A 15,626-nucleotide genomic window follows, 5' to 3' on the forward strand; every position below is an offset into this window, starting at 1 on the left:
AATATGCATTTACAGAATTAATAAACATACAATTTAGAAATGCATTAGTTTTAGTTTGGTAAACAGCAATATGTGAGTCTGCACGCTGTAATCTTCTCAGTTTTAACTAGCAAGCAAATTCAGCTAGTGTAGTTTTCTTGTATAGTATTTCCATGCTTTTAATCTCGATTATAATACTAAATATAATTATTTCAATCCTGGAACATTCAAAAGTTTTCTATGCAGTGCAGACTAATAACAGAGCATGTTACTGTGAAGTGTACATTTCATATGTACACTTTAAGACTCTGCTCTAAATGCAAGAAAGGACATGTGATCTCACTCCCTCCGTTTGCTCCATAATTTCCATAAACTGTTCATGAAGTGACAGAAGCTTGTTTCTGTTCATTTCTGCAATCTGTCATGTCAGCTTTTGATCTATCAAAACTGCATTTATTAAGATTAAAAAAAACCAAACCCTAGCTCAGTTTATTGGCATTCCAAAATGGGTAGCAACAAAGCCTCTAATTAGCTTTTGAGGGCATTCTCCTTTATTTTAATATTTTTTCATTAAAGTGGTAAAAAATAGCACCTAACCACATGCTAAGGCTGCTGTCCTTTGGGTTTTCTAAATGTCACTCTTTCATAGCAATATTTCCTTTAAAATGTTTCTATTACACAATTAGGTCAGTGGTCCCTAAACTGTGGGGCATGCCCCCCTAGATGGGGATGGGGGAACTATTTTTGGGGGGCAGCAGGGCTCGTTGGGGGCAGGGAGGGTACACAACCCAGCCCCACTCTGCCCCTGGCCTTCTGACCCCCCAGTTCCTGACAGCAGTTCTGGCCCTGCTCCCGACAACAGTTCCTGGGGTGGTGCAGACCAGGTGGGGGGCACAATTGAAGTTTGGGGACCACTGAATTAGGTAAATAAAAATGCACTTTCTTTCCAATTAAAAGGACTTAAGGCAATTGCAGATGACTACTTTCATATGTAAATATGGTTGTGCAGCACATTAACATTCATGTGATAAGGAAATAAGAGGTAATACTTGATCAGCAAGATGAGGAAGTTACTCACCTTCTGCAGTAATGCAGTAACAATGGTTCCTCAAGATGTGTCTGCGTCCTGTACTGCTGATCAGAGATCTTTAGTAGCAGTGTCCATTCACCTGGCGCATGTGCTGCTCCTTGCCTGCCATGAGGCTGGCCAGCGTGCGCGGGTGAACCCTCCTCAGTTCCTTCTCTACCGCAGAGTGAATGGCAAGGACTCTGAAGTAGATGGGAGGAGGGTGGGTCGTGGAGCATCCACAGAGATACAGCTCAGAGAACGATAGTTACTGCACAAGGTGAGTAACTTCTTGTTCGAGTAGTGTCCCTATGGGTGCTCCACTGTAGGTGGGTCTTCAGAGTTGAGTGTTATAGACGATAGCACCGTGGCACCAAAGCTGGCATCTGCAACCAAGTTTCCCAGGATGGCATAATGTTCTGCAAAGGTGTGTGCAGATGCCCAGGTAGCTGCGCTGCAGATTTCAGATATAGGGACATCCTTAGAGAAGGCAATGGAGGAGGAGACTGACCTCGTAGAATGTGTGTGTATTGAAGATGGGGGTGCTACATTATGTATCTGGTAACAGAGCTTGATACAGTTCAAGACCCATTTGGAGAATCTTTGAGCTGAAACTGCGGTACCTTTTGACCTATCTGCAATGGAGAGGAAGAGTCTTTGAGATTTTCTGAACGCTCTTGTTCTGTCCAAATAGGCGGCCACGGCTCTCCTCACATCGAGGATATGGAGGATGGCTTCCCTATTATCCTGATGAGGTTTAGGATAAAAGGTTGAAAGTTGAATAAGCTGATTTATATGAAAAGTGGAAGTCACCTTGGGAGTGAACTTTTGATGTGGTTGAAGAGTGATTTTGCCAGGGAAGAACACAGTGAAAGGGGGGTGTGGGGATGCATCATCAGGGCCACTATCTCCCCTACCCTTGCTGAGGTAATGGCAATCAGGAACGCTGTCTTCACTGAAAGGTGAGTTAATGATCAAGTGGCCATGGTTTCAAATGGTGGTCTAGTCAGTCCTTTCCTACCGTGTAATAGCACCTCCAGTACAGAGCAAGATGTCTCTATGTGCTAACACCACGAAGGAGCCAGGCTTTGAATCGCAGAATCTGCAGGTTGGGATGGAGAATGCGTCCCTCATTCTGCAATAGCAGATATGGAGTCATTGGAAGAGTCATCTGTGGTCATAGTGTCCGCTGTGACAGGTAAGGGTACCACATCTGCCTGGTCCAAGTGGAGCAATCCATATGATGATTGCTTTCTCTCTTTTCACTTTCAAACAGGACTTTCAGAATTAGAGGGAATGGGGGAAAGGTGTAAAGAAGACCCTTGTCCCATGGGAAGAAGAAGAGAGCATCCCTCATGGAGTGTCATCGAACCCCTGCTCTGGAGCAGTGCTGAGGACATTTCTTGTTCTGGTAAGTAGCGAACAGGTCTACTGTCAGTGTCCCCCATTGCTGGAATATGTCATGTAGGACCACTAAATGTATTTCCCATTTGTGGTAGCGTGAGAACTTGCGGCTGACGTTGTCCACTGTCGTGTTGTGTATTCCTGGAAGGTAGGCCGCTGATGATACGACATTGTGGGAAATGCACCAGTCCCATAGCTTTAGTGCTTCCATACACAGGGAGTGCGATCAGGCACCTCCCTGACAGTTTATGTAATACATGCAGGCCACATTGTCCGTCATGACTTTTGTGTGCGTGTCTTTGATCAGCGAGACGAAGTGAGCACACAAATTTTGGACCTCTCTGAGTTTGAGGAGGTTGATGTGAAGGCATGTTTCAGATGGCGACCATTTGTCCTGCACCATGAAACCATTGAGATGTGCACCCCACCACATGAGGGATGCACTCGTGGTCAGGAGTAACAATGGGGGAGGCTGAACAAATGGGATTCCCGTACATACATTTACTGGGTCTTTCCACCAGTCCAAGGATTACTTGACCTTGTTGGGCATCAATAAAAATTTATTTATGCTCCCTGTTTGGCCTGTAAACCAAACTGAACCAGGCTTGGAGGCATCTCATGCATAGTCTGGCATGAGCTATGACCGATGTGCCTGCAGCCAAATGCCCCGGGAGCTGGAGGCAGTGTCTGGCCAAAATTTGGGAGTTGGATTGTATTGTTTCTAACAGCGTGGATAGGCTGAGGAATCAGTGTGGTGGGAGGAACACCTTTGCCTGGATGGAGTTGAGGTCAGCTCCTATGAATTCTAGTCTTGTACCAGTGTTAATGTTTATTTGTAGACCCAGATTCTGGTATAGATTCATTGTTGTCTGGGTGACTCGCTGGGCTTTGGCAAAGGAACTGAGAAGGCAGTCATCGAGGTAAGGATAAATCATGATTCCCTGAGAGTGCAAGTGAGCTGCCACTACCAAGAGGACTTTGGAGAATAACCTGGGAGCCAACAAAAGGCCAAAAGGGAGTACTCTGCACTGGTAGTTGTCTTGACCTTGCGTGAACCTATGGTAACATCTGTGACTCAGCATGATGGAAATGTGGAAGTACGCATCTTGGACGTTGAGGGCAGAAAAATCAATCTTCTTTCTCTAATGCTGGAATAATCATTGATAGAGTGACAATCTTCATATATCTGAGTACTCTGAGGTCCAGTATGGGTCTCCAACCTCCCTTTTTCTTTGGTATTAGAAAGTACCAAGAATAGAAGCCTTTGCCTCTTAGATGTATGGGCACAGGCTCTATCGCTCCTACACTAAGGAGATGGCTTACCTCCTGATGTAGCAGACTCTCGTTAGAAGGGTACCTGAAGAGGGACGGGGAAGGGTGTTTGGGGGGGGAGGGAGGAGAAATGGATGGCATATCCATCTTGGTTATGTCAGAGGTTATCCATCTTGTCAGAGGTTATCCATTCTTAGATGCTTCAGAACAAGGTTAGATGGTCTCCGAAGGGATAAGTGGGGTTAGTGAGGAGATATTGGGGAGAATGTTATACGGGCACCTCAACCAACCCATCAAAACTGCCATTTCAAGGTGGGGGGCTAAGAGGAAGTTGGTTGAGAACCTGACTGCTGTTGCCTGGGGAACCTAGACTTCTTCCTCTGCGGTTCGTAAAACTTCTGTGTACTGTGATGAGTGGGGCTTGAACAGTGGCTAAGGGCTGTACTTTCCTTCATAAGTAGGAGTATAGATCCTGAGGGATCGAAGAGTTGCCCTAGAATCCTTCAACATGTGAAAGGATGTGTCGGTTTTCTTGGCAAATAACTTTGTCCCTTCAAATAAGGTCATCCACTGTAGTTTGGACTTCTTTAGGGAAGCTGGATAAATGAAGTCATGAAGCCAGTCTCATCACAATGGCTGTGGAAATCGAGTGTGCCACCATGTCAGCTGCATCTAATGTGGACTGGAGGGATGTTTGACCAGTTGGCCCTCATTGACTCTGGCCTTGAATTGTTCCTTGTGAGAATCAGGAAGTTGCTCAAGAAAGGAATGGAGTTCCATGCAGTTGTGGTATTCATATTTTGCCAACAATGCTTGGTAGTTTGCTATGCAGAACTGGAGGGGGCTGAGGAATATGCCTTCCTGCCGAACAGATCCAGGCATTTCCAGTCCCAGTCATAAGGGGTGAATTTGAACTGGTGCTGGTGGCCCTTAGAGTTGATTGCATCCACAGTAATCAAATAGGGGGGCAGATGGGAAAAGAGAAACTCTGTGTCCTTTGCTGGCATGTAATACTTTTTGTCCACCTGCTTGCATGTTGGTGAGACTGAAGCAGAGTTCTGCCATATGACTTTGGTGGGATCCAGGAGTACCCTCCTTAATAGGGAGAGCTACTCTGGAGGAGGTGGAGGAATGTTGTCCATCAGCTTATGGTGAGACTTGGTTACCTCCTGTAACAGTATTTGCAGGGCTTCAGCCACCTCCTGTGCCAAGTCCTGGAATAATTTGAAATCATCAACCATCAATGGTGGAGGGGGCATCACTGTCTCATCTGGTGATGACGACGATAAGTGGGCTTGAGGAGTGACTTCCTCCTCCACCTGAGCCTCTACTATCTCCTTGTTTGTTCAGGGGGTTCAGAAACCCTTGAAGCTGTGACTGAAGGAAAGAGTGTCTCCTCGTTTGCTGGTGTGCCACACTACAGGCATGCGAGGCTTGTTGTCTCTGAGCCTCCCAAGGGTCCTAGTATGGCTATTGTGATGGGTAGGAGCCTGGTGGTTGGTACCACAGTTGACCAAACCAGGGAGGCTGTGGATTAGGGGGACAATAAGTTGGATGTCCATAGTGAAACTAAGCCCCATATGGCAGGTGAGAAGAGTGGTGAGAATCCATGTCTTCTCGCTCACTTTCTAACTCTGATGAAAAGGGCAGTGCAAAGCAGGAAGACTTTGGCAAGTCCAGGGCCCTGGGTGAACTCTGTATCAAGGCCCCAGTACTGAGTCAGTAGGAGCAAGTCGGGTGCATTGGACACTGTAAGATCCGTTGCACACAGGAAATCTGGCAGCGTGGATGGTGTCGCTACTGGAGATGGTTGTCTGTCCCGAGAGGCTTGCACTGATGGGGTGGCGATGTGGAGCCGGTAGTGAGTTCTGTCAGTGCCTGTGCACTGGGGTAGGTACTGGTGCCAACATCTGTACTGAGGGAGTCTTCCCTGGAGAGGATCTCCTATGTTTTCGTGCCCCCACAGTACTGGTGCTTCTTTGTCCATGCCCATTGGATCTTTAGGCAGTCTAACCTTGCTCCGTCAGCTTGGTACCACGGTTTCCCTGGGTACCAGATTTAGATGGCTTCAGTGCCATTGGTACTGATGATACTGATCAAGCCAGACATAGTTTTCAGCTCAATTGGGGTTCACTATGGGGACTCACTGACCTTTTCTTAGAGACCTTATGTGAGTGGTTCATTTTTCTGGGTTCACCTCCCTTTGAAGGATTGCAGTGAGAGCTCCTGCTGGGATTGAATGGCCGACTCCATGAGTAGGAGTTTGAGTCTTAGCTCTGTCTTTCTGGATCTGGGCTTCAGTTGCTGACACAAGCCACACTTTTGTGGAATGTGCTTCTCTCCCAGGCAGCAAACGCACGGCAAGTGTTCAACAGTCACTGGGATAGATTCCTTGCAACTGAGGCACTTTTTGAAGATGAGCAAGCTGGACACATCCTTGTCCATGGGATCTGCCCCACACACTGGGGTTGGGGGAGACAAGCCCTTTTTTTTTTTTAAAAAGGCACGTCCAAATAAAATACAAAGTAACAAAGAAAAAGCTTTGGGGGTAGCTAAAAATTAGCAATTCTTAAAGAGTTAATGATCCACGAATGGACAGCTATAACTCCATCTCTAGCCAACAGCAGTTGAGAAGGAACTGAGGAGGGTTCAACAGAGCACACTGGCCAGCCTTGTGGCAGGCGAGGAGCAGCGCATGCATGGGTTGAGTCGACACTGCTACCAAAAACTTCTCCGATTAGCAGTGCAGGGATGCAGACACACTTACAGTGGAGCAACCATAGGGACACTACTCAAAGAACAAACTATCACTTTTAATTCCACTGTTTCTAGACCAACAATGGCTTCCAGTTATAGCAGTTTGGAAGAACAGGGCATGCAAATTCATTCATTACATCATGCTGAAACAGAAAATAATAGATTTCATCACCGTACAGAATTACAATAATTTGCTTTATAAAAAAGCAGAGGGTTCTTTTCAAAAGTCTGGTTCAAGTAGAGTGAACTCCATCTCTGATTAAAGAATAAAAAAAAAGGGGGGGGTATTAAAAATACACTTAGTTAATTGTAAGACTTGATTTTATATATTTACACATATAAATTAGAAAATTATCAGCACTCTTGTTATCAACTTTTGATTAACTCTATATCATATCAGCCAAAACAGAGCTGTAATTTTGTACTTGTTAAAACATTTCAGGCATAGATTTTCTTTGCACACTATTTAGTATTGTGTCATCTGTCCTGAAAAGGAAATGGGAAGTGAAAAAAGGAACTGAAAGTTTGTTTAGCTTCATAGTACTGAGAGCCGTAATATTCTTTTAACTTTCTTAAACCACGGTAATCTTGATGCCTGCCAGTGCAACAGTGCCTTGTTGGGATTATTTTCTCTCTTTTCCCAGAAATGTTTATTCCATTGTTGTATACATATACACTGGTTTTTACTTTACAAATGAGACAATTTAGCATTTTCTAAAAAAAGAATATAACAATGAAAATGTCAAAGTAAAATGATAAGTTCATATAAAGTCTAATGAGATTGCTTGGGTGAATAAGGACAGTTGAATCAGAATTTGCGGGACTGAATGCAATGCCTAGATCCTGGAAACACTTATGATCATGCCAACTGACTTCAATGAGACTACTCACACACTTAAAGCGTTGGCAAGATTGTGGCCTAATTCATGATTGTATTTCTAAGCAGGTTACAGTATCTTTAAGGCCATTCAGAAATCCTTAAGTGAAGCAAAGCACGAGAGGGAAATAGTTCCCACAGAAGTAAGCCTACCCAGTAGGTAGGCTATGTTGACCAATGAGGTGCTTATTTTTAGAGTGAAATTCATCCCAACACAAAGCCTGAGCAAATCAGCTATGTGAAAATAATTCTGATAGTTGGAGGGATGAAAAAGAACTGAATAAGAAATTTGTAATAAATTTGACAAATTTCAGTTTTTGTGAATTGTCCAAGAAAGGTTCATGATATTCTTCATTTATTACTTGAAATTATTTGACACAAAATTTCTGTGAATAATTCTTTATAGCTTATTCATATGCAGCTTGTTGAAATTCTTTAACATTCAAAATCTGAGCTGTTTTGACAGGCACACAGGATATTTCTGTTCCTTGACTGAATAAGTGTAACACTTAGAATCAAGTTTTCAGTGTGGGTACTCATGGCTAGGAGTTCTAAATTTGTTGTCTGCTAACATTCTGTTTCTGACAACTTTCTGAACAATAAATGCATTTGTGAGAATATCTGCGGAAAGTGACTATAAAGGTGGAACGAACACCATCAAAGGGAATTACTTTAGCAACTGGAATTAATGTTTGTGAAAATGTCCAATATTTGTCCAACTCTACATGGAATTCACTGTGGCTTATGGGCTGCCCGTATAGTCCACGTACTGATGGTATCCACTGTGCAGTTCAGGGGGTTCAAAGGACCCAGGAGTAGTCTCTTTACCCCACCCCTCTGTATAGTTGACCCTGGGGCTTACGAAATTCAGAATATTCTATGCGACTTCCACTCTGCAGTAAATTTTCACCCTACATTAAGTAAATAACTAGCTGTCAATTATTTAAATATGTTTTAAAACCTGCACTAGAACATCACATGATCCCACATTACTAGGTATATCTTACCTTCCTTCAAAAACACGATTCAGCATTTTGCAGGCACTTTCAGCCACTTCAGGGGAGTCTGAATGTTTCTTCATTATGTCCAATGCATTTATGTGTATTCCTTTTGCCAACAGAATCTTTCTAATATTTACTACAACATGAGAAAGCATTATATGAACAAACATGAATATATTCATTTAGGCTGTGATCCTGCCAACATGTGTGCATCCTCTAACTTGAAGCAGGCAAGTAGTCCTACTGACATCAATAGGACATCTCACTTGTATGAAGTTATGTATATGTGTAAGACTTTGCAAGGCCAACACTCTATTTACAAATTTATATACATACAAACTAGAAAATGGTATAGGCTGAAGTAGAGTAGAGTGTATTTGCACAACTTAGCCCATAAACTTAGGATCTTAAAAGTGCCTACTGGGAACAAATACAGTCAATATTTCCAGTTATGCAAAGTCACCATTATGGGATGCAGGATTTATCATTGAGCCTATTTTTAATTGTTTATTTTATTTCAAAATAACTTTTACTGTGAATTTTTCTTCTGTGATCATACAAGAAACCTAGAACTTTAAAAAAAACAAACACCCTTTAATTTTCAAAATAAGGCTCCAAAAATAAGTATTACTTTCTGCATGGGTCCAAAGTCTTTCAGTTTCACCAATATAACTCCATTTACTTTAATGGAATTAATCCATAACTGAGATCTGATTCAGATTAAGTAATGAGTACATCATACCTGAAATAACATTGCAGAATAGAATAGTCATGTTTATACCACATGAATCCTGCACTGGTCATCATAACTATCACTAACTCCTGCCTTTCACAAGCTAGTATGTACATTTCAAACCATTATGTAAATTGACTATAAATTGTACTTGCAGATTTCAAGATGCTTCTCCCCATCTATGGTTTCTGTGTTAAGTACGTTATTTTAAAAGGAAAAAAAAGCAGGGAGAGAATTTTAAAAAGGCAAAACTCAAAGACCTTGGACTGGGATCTTCAAAGGAAATTAAGAAAGTTAGGCGCTGAGCTCCCATAGAATTTCAATGGGAATCAGATGCCTACCTCCCTTAGGCCCCTTTGAAAATCCCACCCCCTTTTGTAATAAAATTGTATATCATAATGTATACGTACTGTGTGTGTATATATCTATAGCTATTAAAATCCAAATATATAACTTTTTGCTCACATGCAACTAATACATCTGCATGATTTGGGTTTATGTAGAAAGAGATACTGTTACATGTAACAACAACATTGTACTATACAGTTCAATATGTAAATAATTGTATTCGGATGGCCTGGAGGTCTAGTGGCAACATAATGCAATCTCACCTGGGGGTGCCAATCTCTTCTCTCACTCTACCCAAGACTTTCATGGGCAGGAGCAGCAACAGGATGAGGGCCATGATCCTGGAAGTGCTTAAGTGCATGCTTAAATTTCAGTGCATGAGCTGTCCCAACCCTAACCCCTGATGATATTATGTAACAGTATCTGTAATATTACTGTAATAAATTGTTGATGAAGTCTGACAGTGAAGACGAGGGAATTTATTACAAAATTTCCTTACCATTTTGTTCTGATAAAGTTGCCAAGGCATTAGCAGCTGCCTGAAACACTTCTTTTGCTGTGGAATGCATCAGCATGGCTAGCATCACTTCTCTGTGTATGGGGTACCTTTCACAAAAATAAATAAATCACTGCACAATGGCCATATTACAATGATTATACTGCATTTTAAGGAATCCATATTAGAATTAAGTGAAATTATTCTTTGTAGATCATAATACCAGGTTGTTAATGTTTTGCCAGAGCAACAGTTAAAGAGAAAGCCCTTTAAATAGTTGCAAACTGCCCATTCCTGTCTCCCTGACATTAATGGGAGCTTTTCTAAACGAGTCAAGGTCCACAAAAGAATACAATAAAGTGCATTTCAAATTTGGCTATCATGGCATCTCTGAGAAGGAGGTGACAAAGAGATTCTCTCGGTGTCGCCCAAGTCCAGCTTCTCCTCCCTGATTCCAGTAGTGCCCCCTACACCTCAGCTTTCCATCTAATTTGGGGGCTTATTCCTTATCTTTTTCTCCCAAGCTACCAGGTGGTTCAAGCTCCTCCCCCAGCCCTAATCTTTTGGGATCAGCAGCAAGCTGAGTGTCTTCAGGCAGCATCCTGCCCTGTTTGATGAATTAGAAAGCAACAAAAGGGAAACAAAGTACCATAAATTAATTAACCCAAGTGACCTAACAATTAGTTTTGAATCTCCGTGCTCCCCAACATATAGTTCAAGTTATTACTACTGACTGTTTATCTTCATCTCCAATTTTCTCATGAAGGTTGCACTGGTACATAAACAGATTGTTCAAAGCCCAACAAGCAGCCTCCTGAATTTAAAACAAGAGCAAAATAAAATACTTTTAAAACACATACAATTTAAAACAGCTACAAATTATTTTAAAAAACATTTTAAAAATAGTTCCACTATTTTTGCCACTCTGTTGTGGAGGTCAACACATCGAAAACAGATAAAAAAATAAACAGTTATGAATAAAAATACTAATTCAGTCACAATTTATGTTATCCAGGTAGTTATGATGACAGAAAGCCTCACTTAATTTTTATATATACTGTGACAGACCCAGACCAGGGGGTACAGGAGTCTGGTAGAGGGCAAATATACTGGTCACTGGATGAGTAGTTTTCTGTTCCCTGAGTGACCAGAGCAGGGGCTGCACTAGAGTAATCAGGAACCTGCTAGAACCAGTTAAGGCAGGCAGGCTAATTAGGACACCTAGAGGCAATTAAGAAGAAGCTTCTAGAATCAATTAAGGCAGGCTAATCAGGGCACCTGGGTTTTAAAAGAGCTCACTTTAGTTTGTGGTGTGAGTGTGAGGAGCTGGGAGCAAGAGGCGCAAGGAGCTGAGAGGGTGTGCTGCTAGAGGACTGAGGAGCACAAGCATTATCAGACACCAGGAGGAAGGTCCTGTGGTGAGAATAAGGAAGGTGTTTGGAGGAGGCCATGGGGAAGTAGCCCAGGGAGTTGTAGCGGTCATGCAGCTGTTACAGGAGGCACTATAGACAGCTGCAGTCCACAGGGCCCTGGGCTGGCACCCAGAGTAGAGGGCGGGCCCGGGTTTCCCCTAAACCTCCCAATTGACCTGGACTGGATTCTTCCAGAGGGGAAGGTCTCTGGGCTGTTCCCCAACCCACATGGTGAATCTCTGAGGAAAGAAAATCCGCCAATAAGCGCAGGACCCACCAAGATAGAGGAGGAACTTTGTCACAATACACATTTTACTAAAAATACAAACACATCTCTCATAAACCTCTCCAACGCATCATCAGTGATCTACAACCCATCCTGGACAATGATCCCTCGCTTTCACAGACTTTGGGAGGCCCAGGCGAAAGGCCACACAGGCTAGACGGACTGCCCTGAGCTCCCTGACATTTATGTGCAGGGCTAGTTCCTGCGCTGACCACAGACCTTGGGTCTGGAGGTTTCCCACATGGGCTCCCCTCCCCAAGTCCGACACATCAGACATCAACTCCACAGTCAGGCTGGCCCCCGACCAGAATCCCTTGGAGCATGTTCCCCAGGGCGGACCACCAACAGAGGGAGGCTAGCACAGGTTCAGTTACCGTGAGGACTTTGTCCATCCTGTCTCTAGACTGGAAGAATGCTGAGGCCAACCAGAGCTGAAGGGGCTTCATGCTGAGCCTGGTGTGATGAACCACGTACATGACGCCAACATGTGACCCAGGAGCTGGAGGCACGCTTTGGCAGTCGTCATGGGAAACCTCGTGACCACCCCAACGAGCTCCCTTGCGGTTTCAAATCTGTCCGATGGGAGGAAGGCTCTGGCCGATGTTGCATCCAGAATTGCACCAATGAACTCTATACATTGCACCGGTACCAGTGTGGATTTGGTATTGTTTACCAGCAGCCCCAGCGTGGCGCACGTGGACAGGAGGAGTGTTATGTGATTCTGTATCTGTGATCTGGAGCTGCCTTTGACCAGCCAGTCATTGAGGCAGGGAAAGATCTGAACCCCCTGACATCTGAGGTAGGCCGCTACCACAGACATACACTATGTGAAGACCCTGGGTGCCGTCAATAGGCCAAACAGGAGGACAGTGAACTGGTAGTGTTCCTGCCCTACCGTGAAGCGGAGGAAACGCCCTCGAATATGTGAATGTGGAAGTACGCGTCTTGTAGATTGAGGGCGGCGTACCAGTCTCCAGGATCCAGGGAGGGGATGATGGAGGCCAGAGAGACCATGCGAAACTTGAGCTTTACCATGTACTGGTTCAGGCCTCGCAGGTCCAGGATGGGCCTGAGCCCTCCTTTCGCCTTCGAGATAAGGAAATAGCTGGAGTGGTACCCCTTGTGTCTGAATTCTGCCAGCACCACTGCCACCGCTCCTAAGTGAAGGAGCTGCCGCACCTCTTGCTCAAGTAATTCCTCATGAGAGGGGTCCCTGAAGAGTGACGGGGTGGGGTAGCAAAAAATTGGAGGGTATAGCCTTGGGAGAGTGTTGAGGACCCATCGGTCCGAGGTCAGCCAAGACAACTCTGGGAGGAAAGTACATAAGCAGTTGGAGAAGGGAAGGTTGGGTGAATCCTTGGTGCAAACTGGTAAGTCACCCCCAGGCGTCCCATCAAAACTGGCGCTTACCCGCCTGCTTGCCCTTAGAGGGCCCAGGCTGAGGCGCAGGCTGGGATGGATGTTGTGGGCGCTTTTTATAGTCCATTGATTTTTTATAAGGGGGCTCATATTTGGAGTGGGTGGCCTGACTGGGGGTCTGCTGCGGTTTGAATTTGGTCCTGGCTGGGACCAGGACATAGAGACCAAGGGTCTTTAATGTAGTGCGGGAGTCCTTAAGACCGTGTAACTTCATGTCTGTTTGTTCCACGAACAGGGCCTTGCCGTTGAATGGAAGGTCCTTCAAGGAGTTCTGCACCTCGCTGGACAACCCAGACAACAGGAGCCATGACGCTCTCCTCATGGACACTGCAGAGGCCATAGATGTCGCAGCCATATCCATGGCATCCGAGGCTGCCTGAAGGGACGCCCTGACGGCAGCTGTGCCCTCCTCAACCAAAGCCTTAAACTCCTTTTTATCACACCCCGGGAGGGAATCTGAAAATTTGGGCACTGAGCCCCACAAGTTTAAGTCATAACTGCCAGCAGGGCTTGGTGGTTTGCCACCCTCAGTTGGAAACTCGAGGACAAATAAATCTTTCTACCGAATATGTCCAGTCTCAAGTCCTTATTCTTAAGGATAGGAGCGGGTTGACCTTGACACTCCTTATGGTTGACTGCCTCGACCACTAAGGAATTGGGGGCGGGGTGGGTATATAGATACTCATGCCCCTTGGCGAGCACAAAATACTTCCGTTCAGCCCTCTTAGAAATGGAGGGCAAGGAAGCCAGGGTTTGCCACAGGGTATTTGAAATCTTTGCCACCCCTTCATGGAGTGGGAGAGCCATCTTGGTCGGTGCCATAGCCGAGAGGACATTGAAGAGAGAGTCTGAGGGTTCCTCCACCTCCTCCGCTTGAAGGTTGAGGCTTGATGCCACCCTTTTCAACAACTCTTGGTGGGCTTTGGTGTCCTCCAGGAGAACAGGAGGAAGAGGAGCCATGATTGCCTCATCAGGAAAGGATGAGGATGGGGGGTGGTGCTCTGCATCCCCACCAGTACCGCAGGGCCCACCACTTGGTCCCCTTCTGAGCGCGGGACTGGGGATGAGCGCTCCACCGACCCTTTTCTGGGGAGCTGAGAGAGGGAAGCCAACGGTCTTTGCGAGGCTCCGTCCACCGAGCAAGCCACCACCGGGGGCTGCGGCAGGGCCCATGGGGCCCATTGGTACCATGGTGCTAGCCAGGGAGCACCATGTGCACCATCAGAGCGGACTGCCCTGCCTGACTCGCCTGGCCCACTGACTGCCGACTTCGAAGGGAGGCCGGGCTGGCATATGATCTCCCGTTATCCCGGGATGGGGATGAGTGGTGGTGTCACGAACGGTGCTGAGCACGAGACCGTGACCTCGGCGTGAAGGAGCGGGCAGATCCACGGCTGCATGGTGCCAGTGATCTATGCCTGGGGCTGCAGGAGTGGTGACGACAAGCAGGATCAGCGTTGACGTCCATACCTCAAAGGCCTACAATAGCTTCTCGGAGACAACGATCTCTGGTGCCGCCTGACCTGGTCCTGGCAGCGCATGCTCTCATCGCAAGGTCTACGTTCCCTCGAGACAGAGCAGTGCCTGGAAACCCTGGTGCTCGGCACCCAGCCAGACAAACCTGGTGAGACTTGACGGGGACTGGTGCAGGCTGTGTGTGTGACGGTCACTGAGTGGACAACGTCGTCAGGAACCTTCCCTTGACTACGAGCGGTACCGTCCAGATGGCGATTGTGAGGGTCCAAGCAGTGGCTTACCTATGGACCAGGGAGCCGCTGGCATTGGTGCAACCAGTACTGGTAGAGAGAACATCTCAAGCCACCTGCAGGGCCTCTGGTGTGGAGGGCACCCGAATGTGGGCACTGGCACCCAGGGAGGTCAGCTCGGAGTGGGCCGGGCTACTCCACTCGACTTGAGTCGGAGGCCGCGAGGCCAAAGGGGATTGAGAACTGCCCAACACGGGTCCAGTCTCTCCCCCAGCCTTGCTCCGGTGTCGTGGCGAAGAAGATCTCTTCTTTGCCTTTTTCGAATGTCCTGTGGACAGGGAGCAGTGCTGACTGGTGGATTGCACCAATGGGTCGCTGTGCACTGATGCCATGGTGCTCGGTGCCAACTCGGAGCGGCGCAACGGTGTCAGGGCCGACTATCAAAATGTCTCGAAGCCGTATGTCCCGCTCCTTCTTGGTCTGAGGCTTGAAGGATCTGCAAATCCTGCAGCGATCGCTGAGGTGGGTTTCCCGCAGACAGCATAAACAGTTCACGTGCGGATCACTCACGGGCATAGGCCGTTTGCAAGTGTCGCACGACTTAAAGCCCAGGGTGCGGGGCATGCCCCAACCCAGGCGCACTTAACTATTCTAACTAAACTTTTTCTTTTTTAACTACAGGTACTAACTAAACTATGAACTAAACAAAGTCCAAGAGGGAAAGCTACAGCAGAGCAGTTCCGAGGCACCTTCACTGGCGGCAAGAAGGAACTCGGGGAGAGGGGGAACCGTGCCATGGCAGCACCACTCCAGGGGTTGCTAGGGGTACTCCCCTATGGGTATTGCTAAGGGAAAAACTTCTGGCACCGG

General features: G+C 46.1%; 1 protein-coding gene across 2 annotated transcripts in view; it reads right to left on the minus strand.

The window, feature by feature from the left end:
- LRRK2 (leucine rich repeat kinase 2) overlaps positions 1-15,626 on the minus strand; it is a 134,328-nt gene that overhangs the window by 79,353 nt on the left and 39,349 nt on the right. For both annotated transcript variants that reach the window (XM_034766882.1, XM_034766877.1), the window contains exons 10-12: positions 10,668-10,747; positions 9,937-10,043; positions 8,363-8,492 (exon numbers count right to left, since the gene is read on the minus strand). In XM_034766882.1, the coding sequence (XP_034622773.1) occupies positions 8,363-8,492; positions 9,937-10,043; positions 10,668-10,747 (317 nt within the window). The remainder of the gene's footprint in view (positions 1-8,362; positions 8,493-9,936; positions 10,044-10,667; positions 10,748-15,626) is intronic.

Source organism: Trachemys scripta, chromosome 1, assembly GCF_013100865.1.
Source record: "Trachemys scripta elegans isolate TJP31775 chromosome 1, CAS_Tse_1.0, whole genome shotgun sequence".
In the NCBI taxonomy this organism is placed as follows: domain Eukaryota; kingdom Metazoa; phylum Chordata; order Testudines; family Emydidae; genus Trachemys; species Trachemys scripta.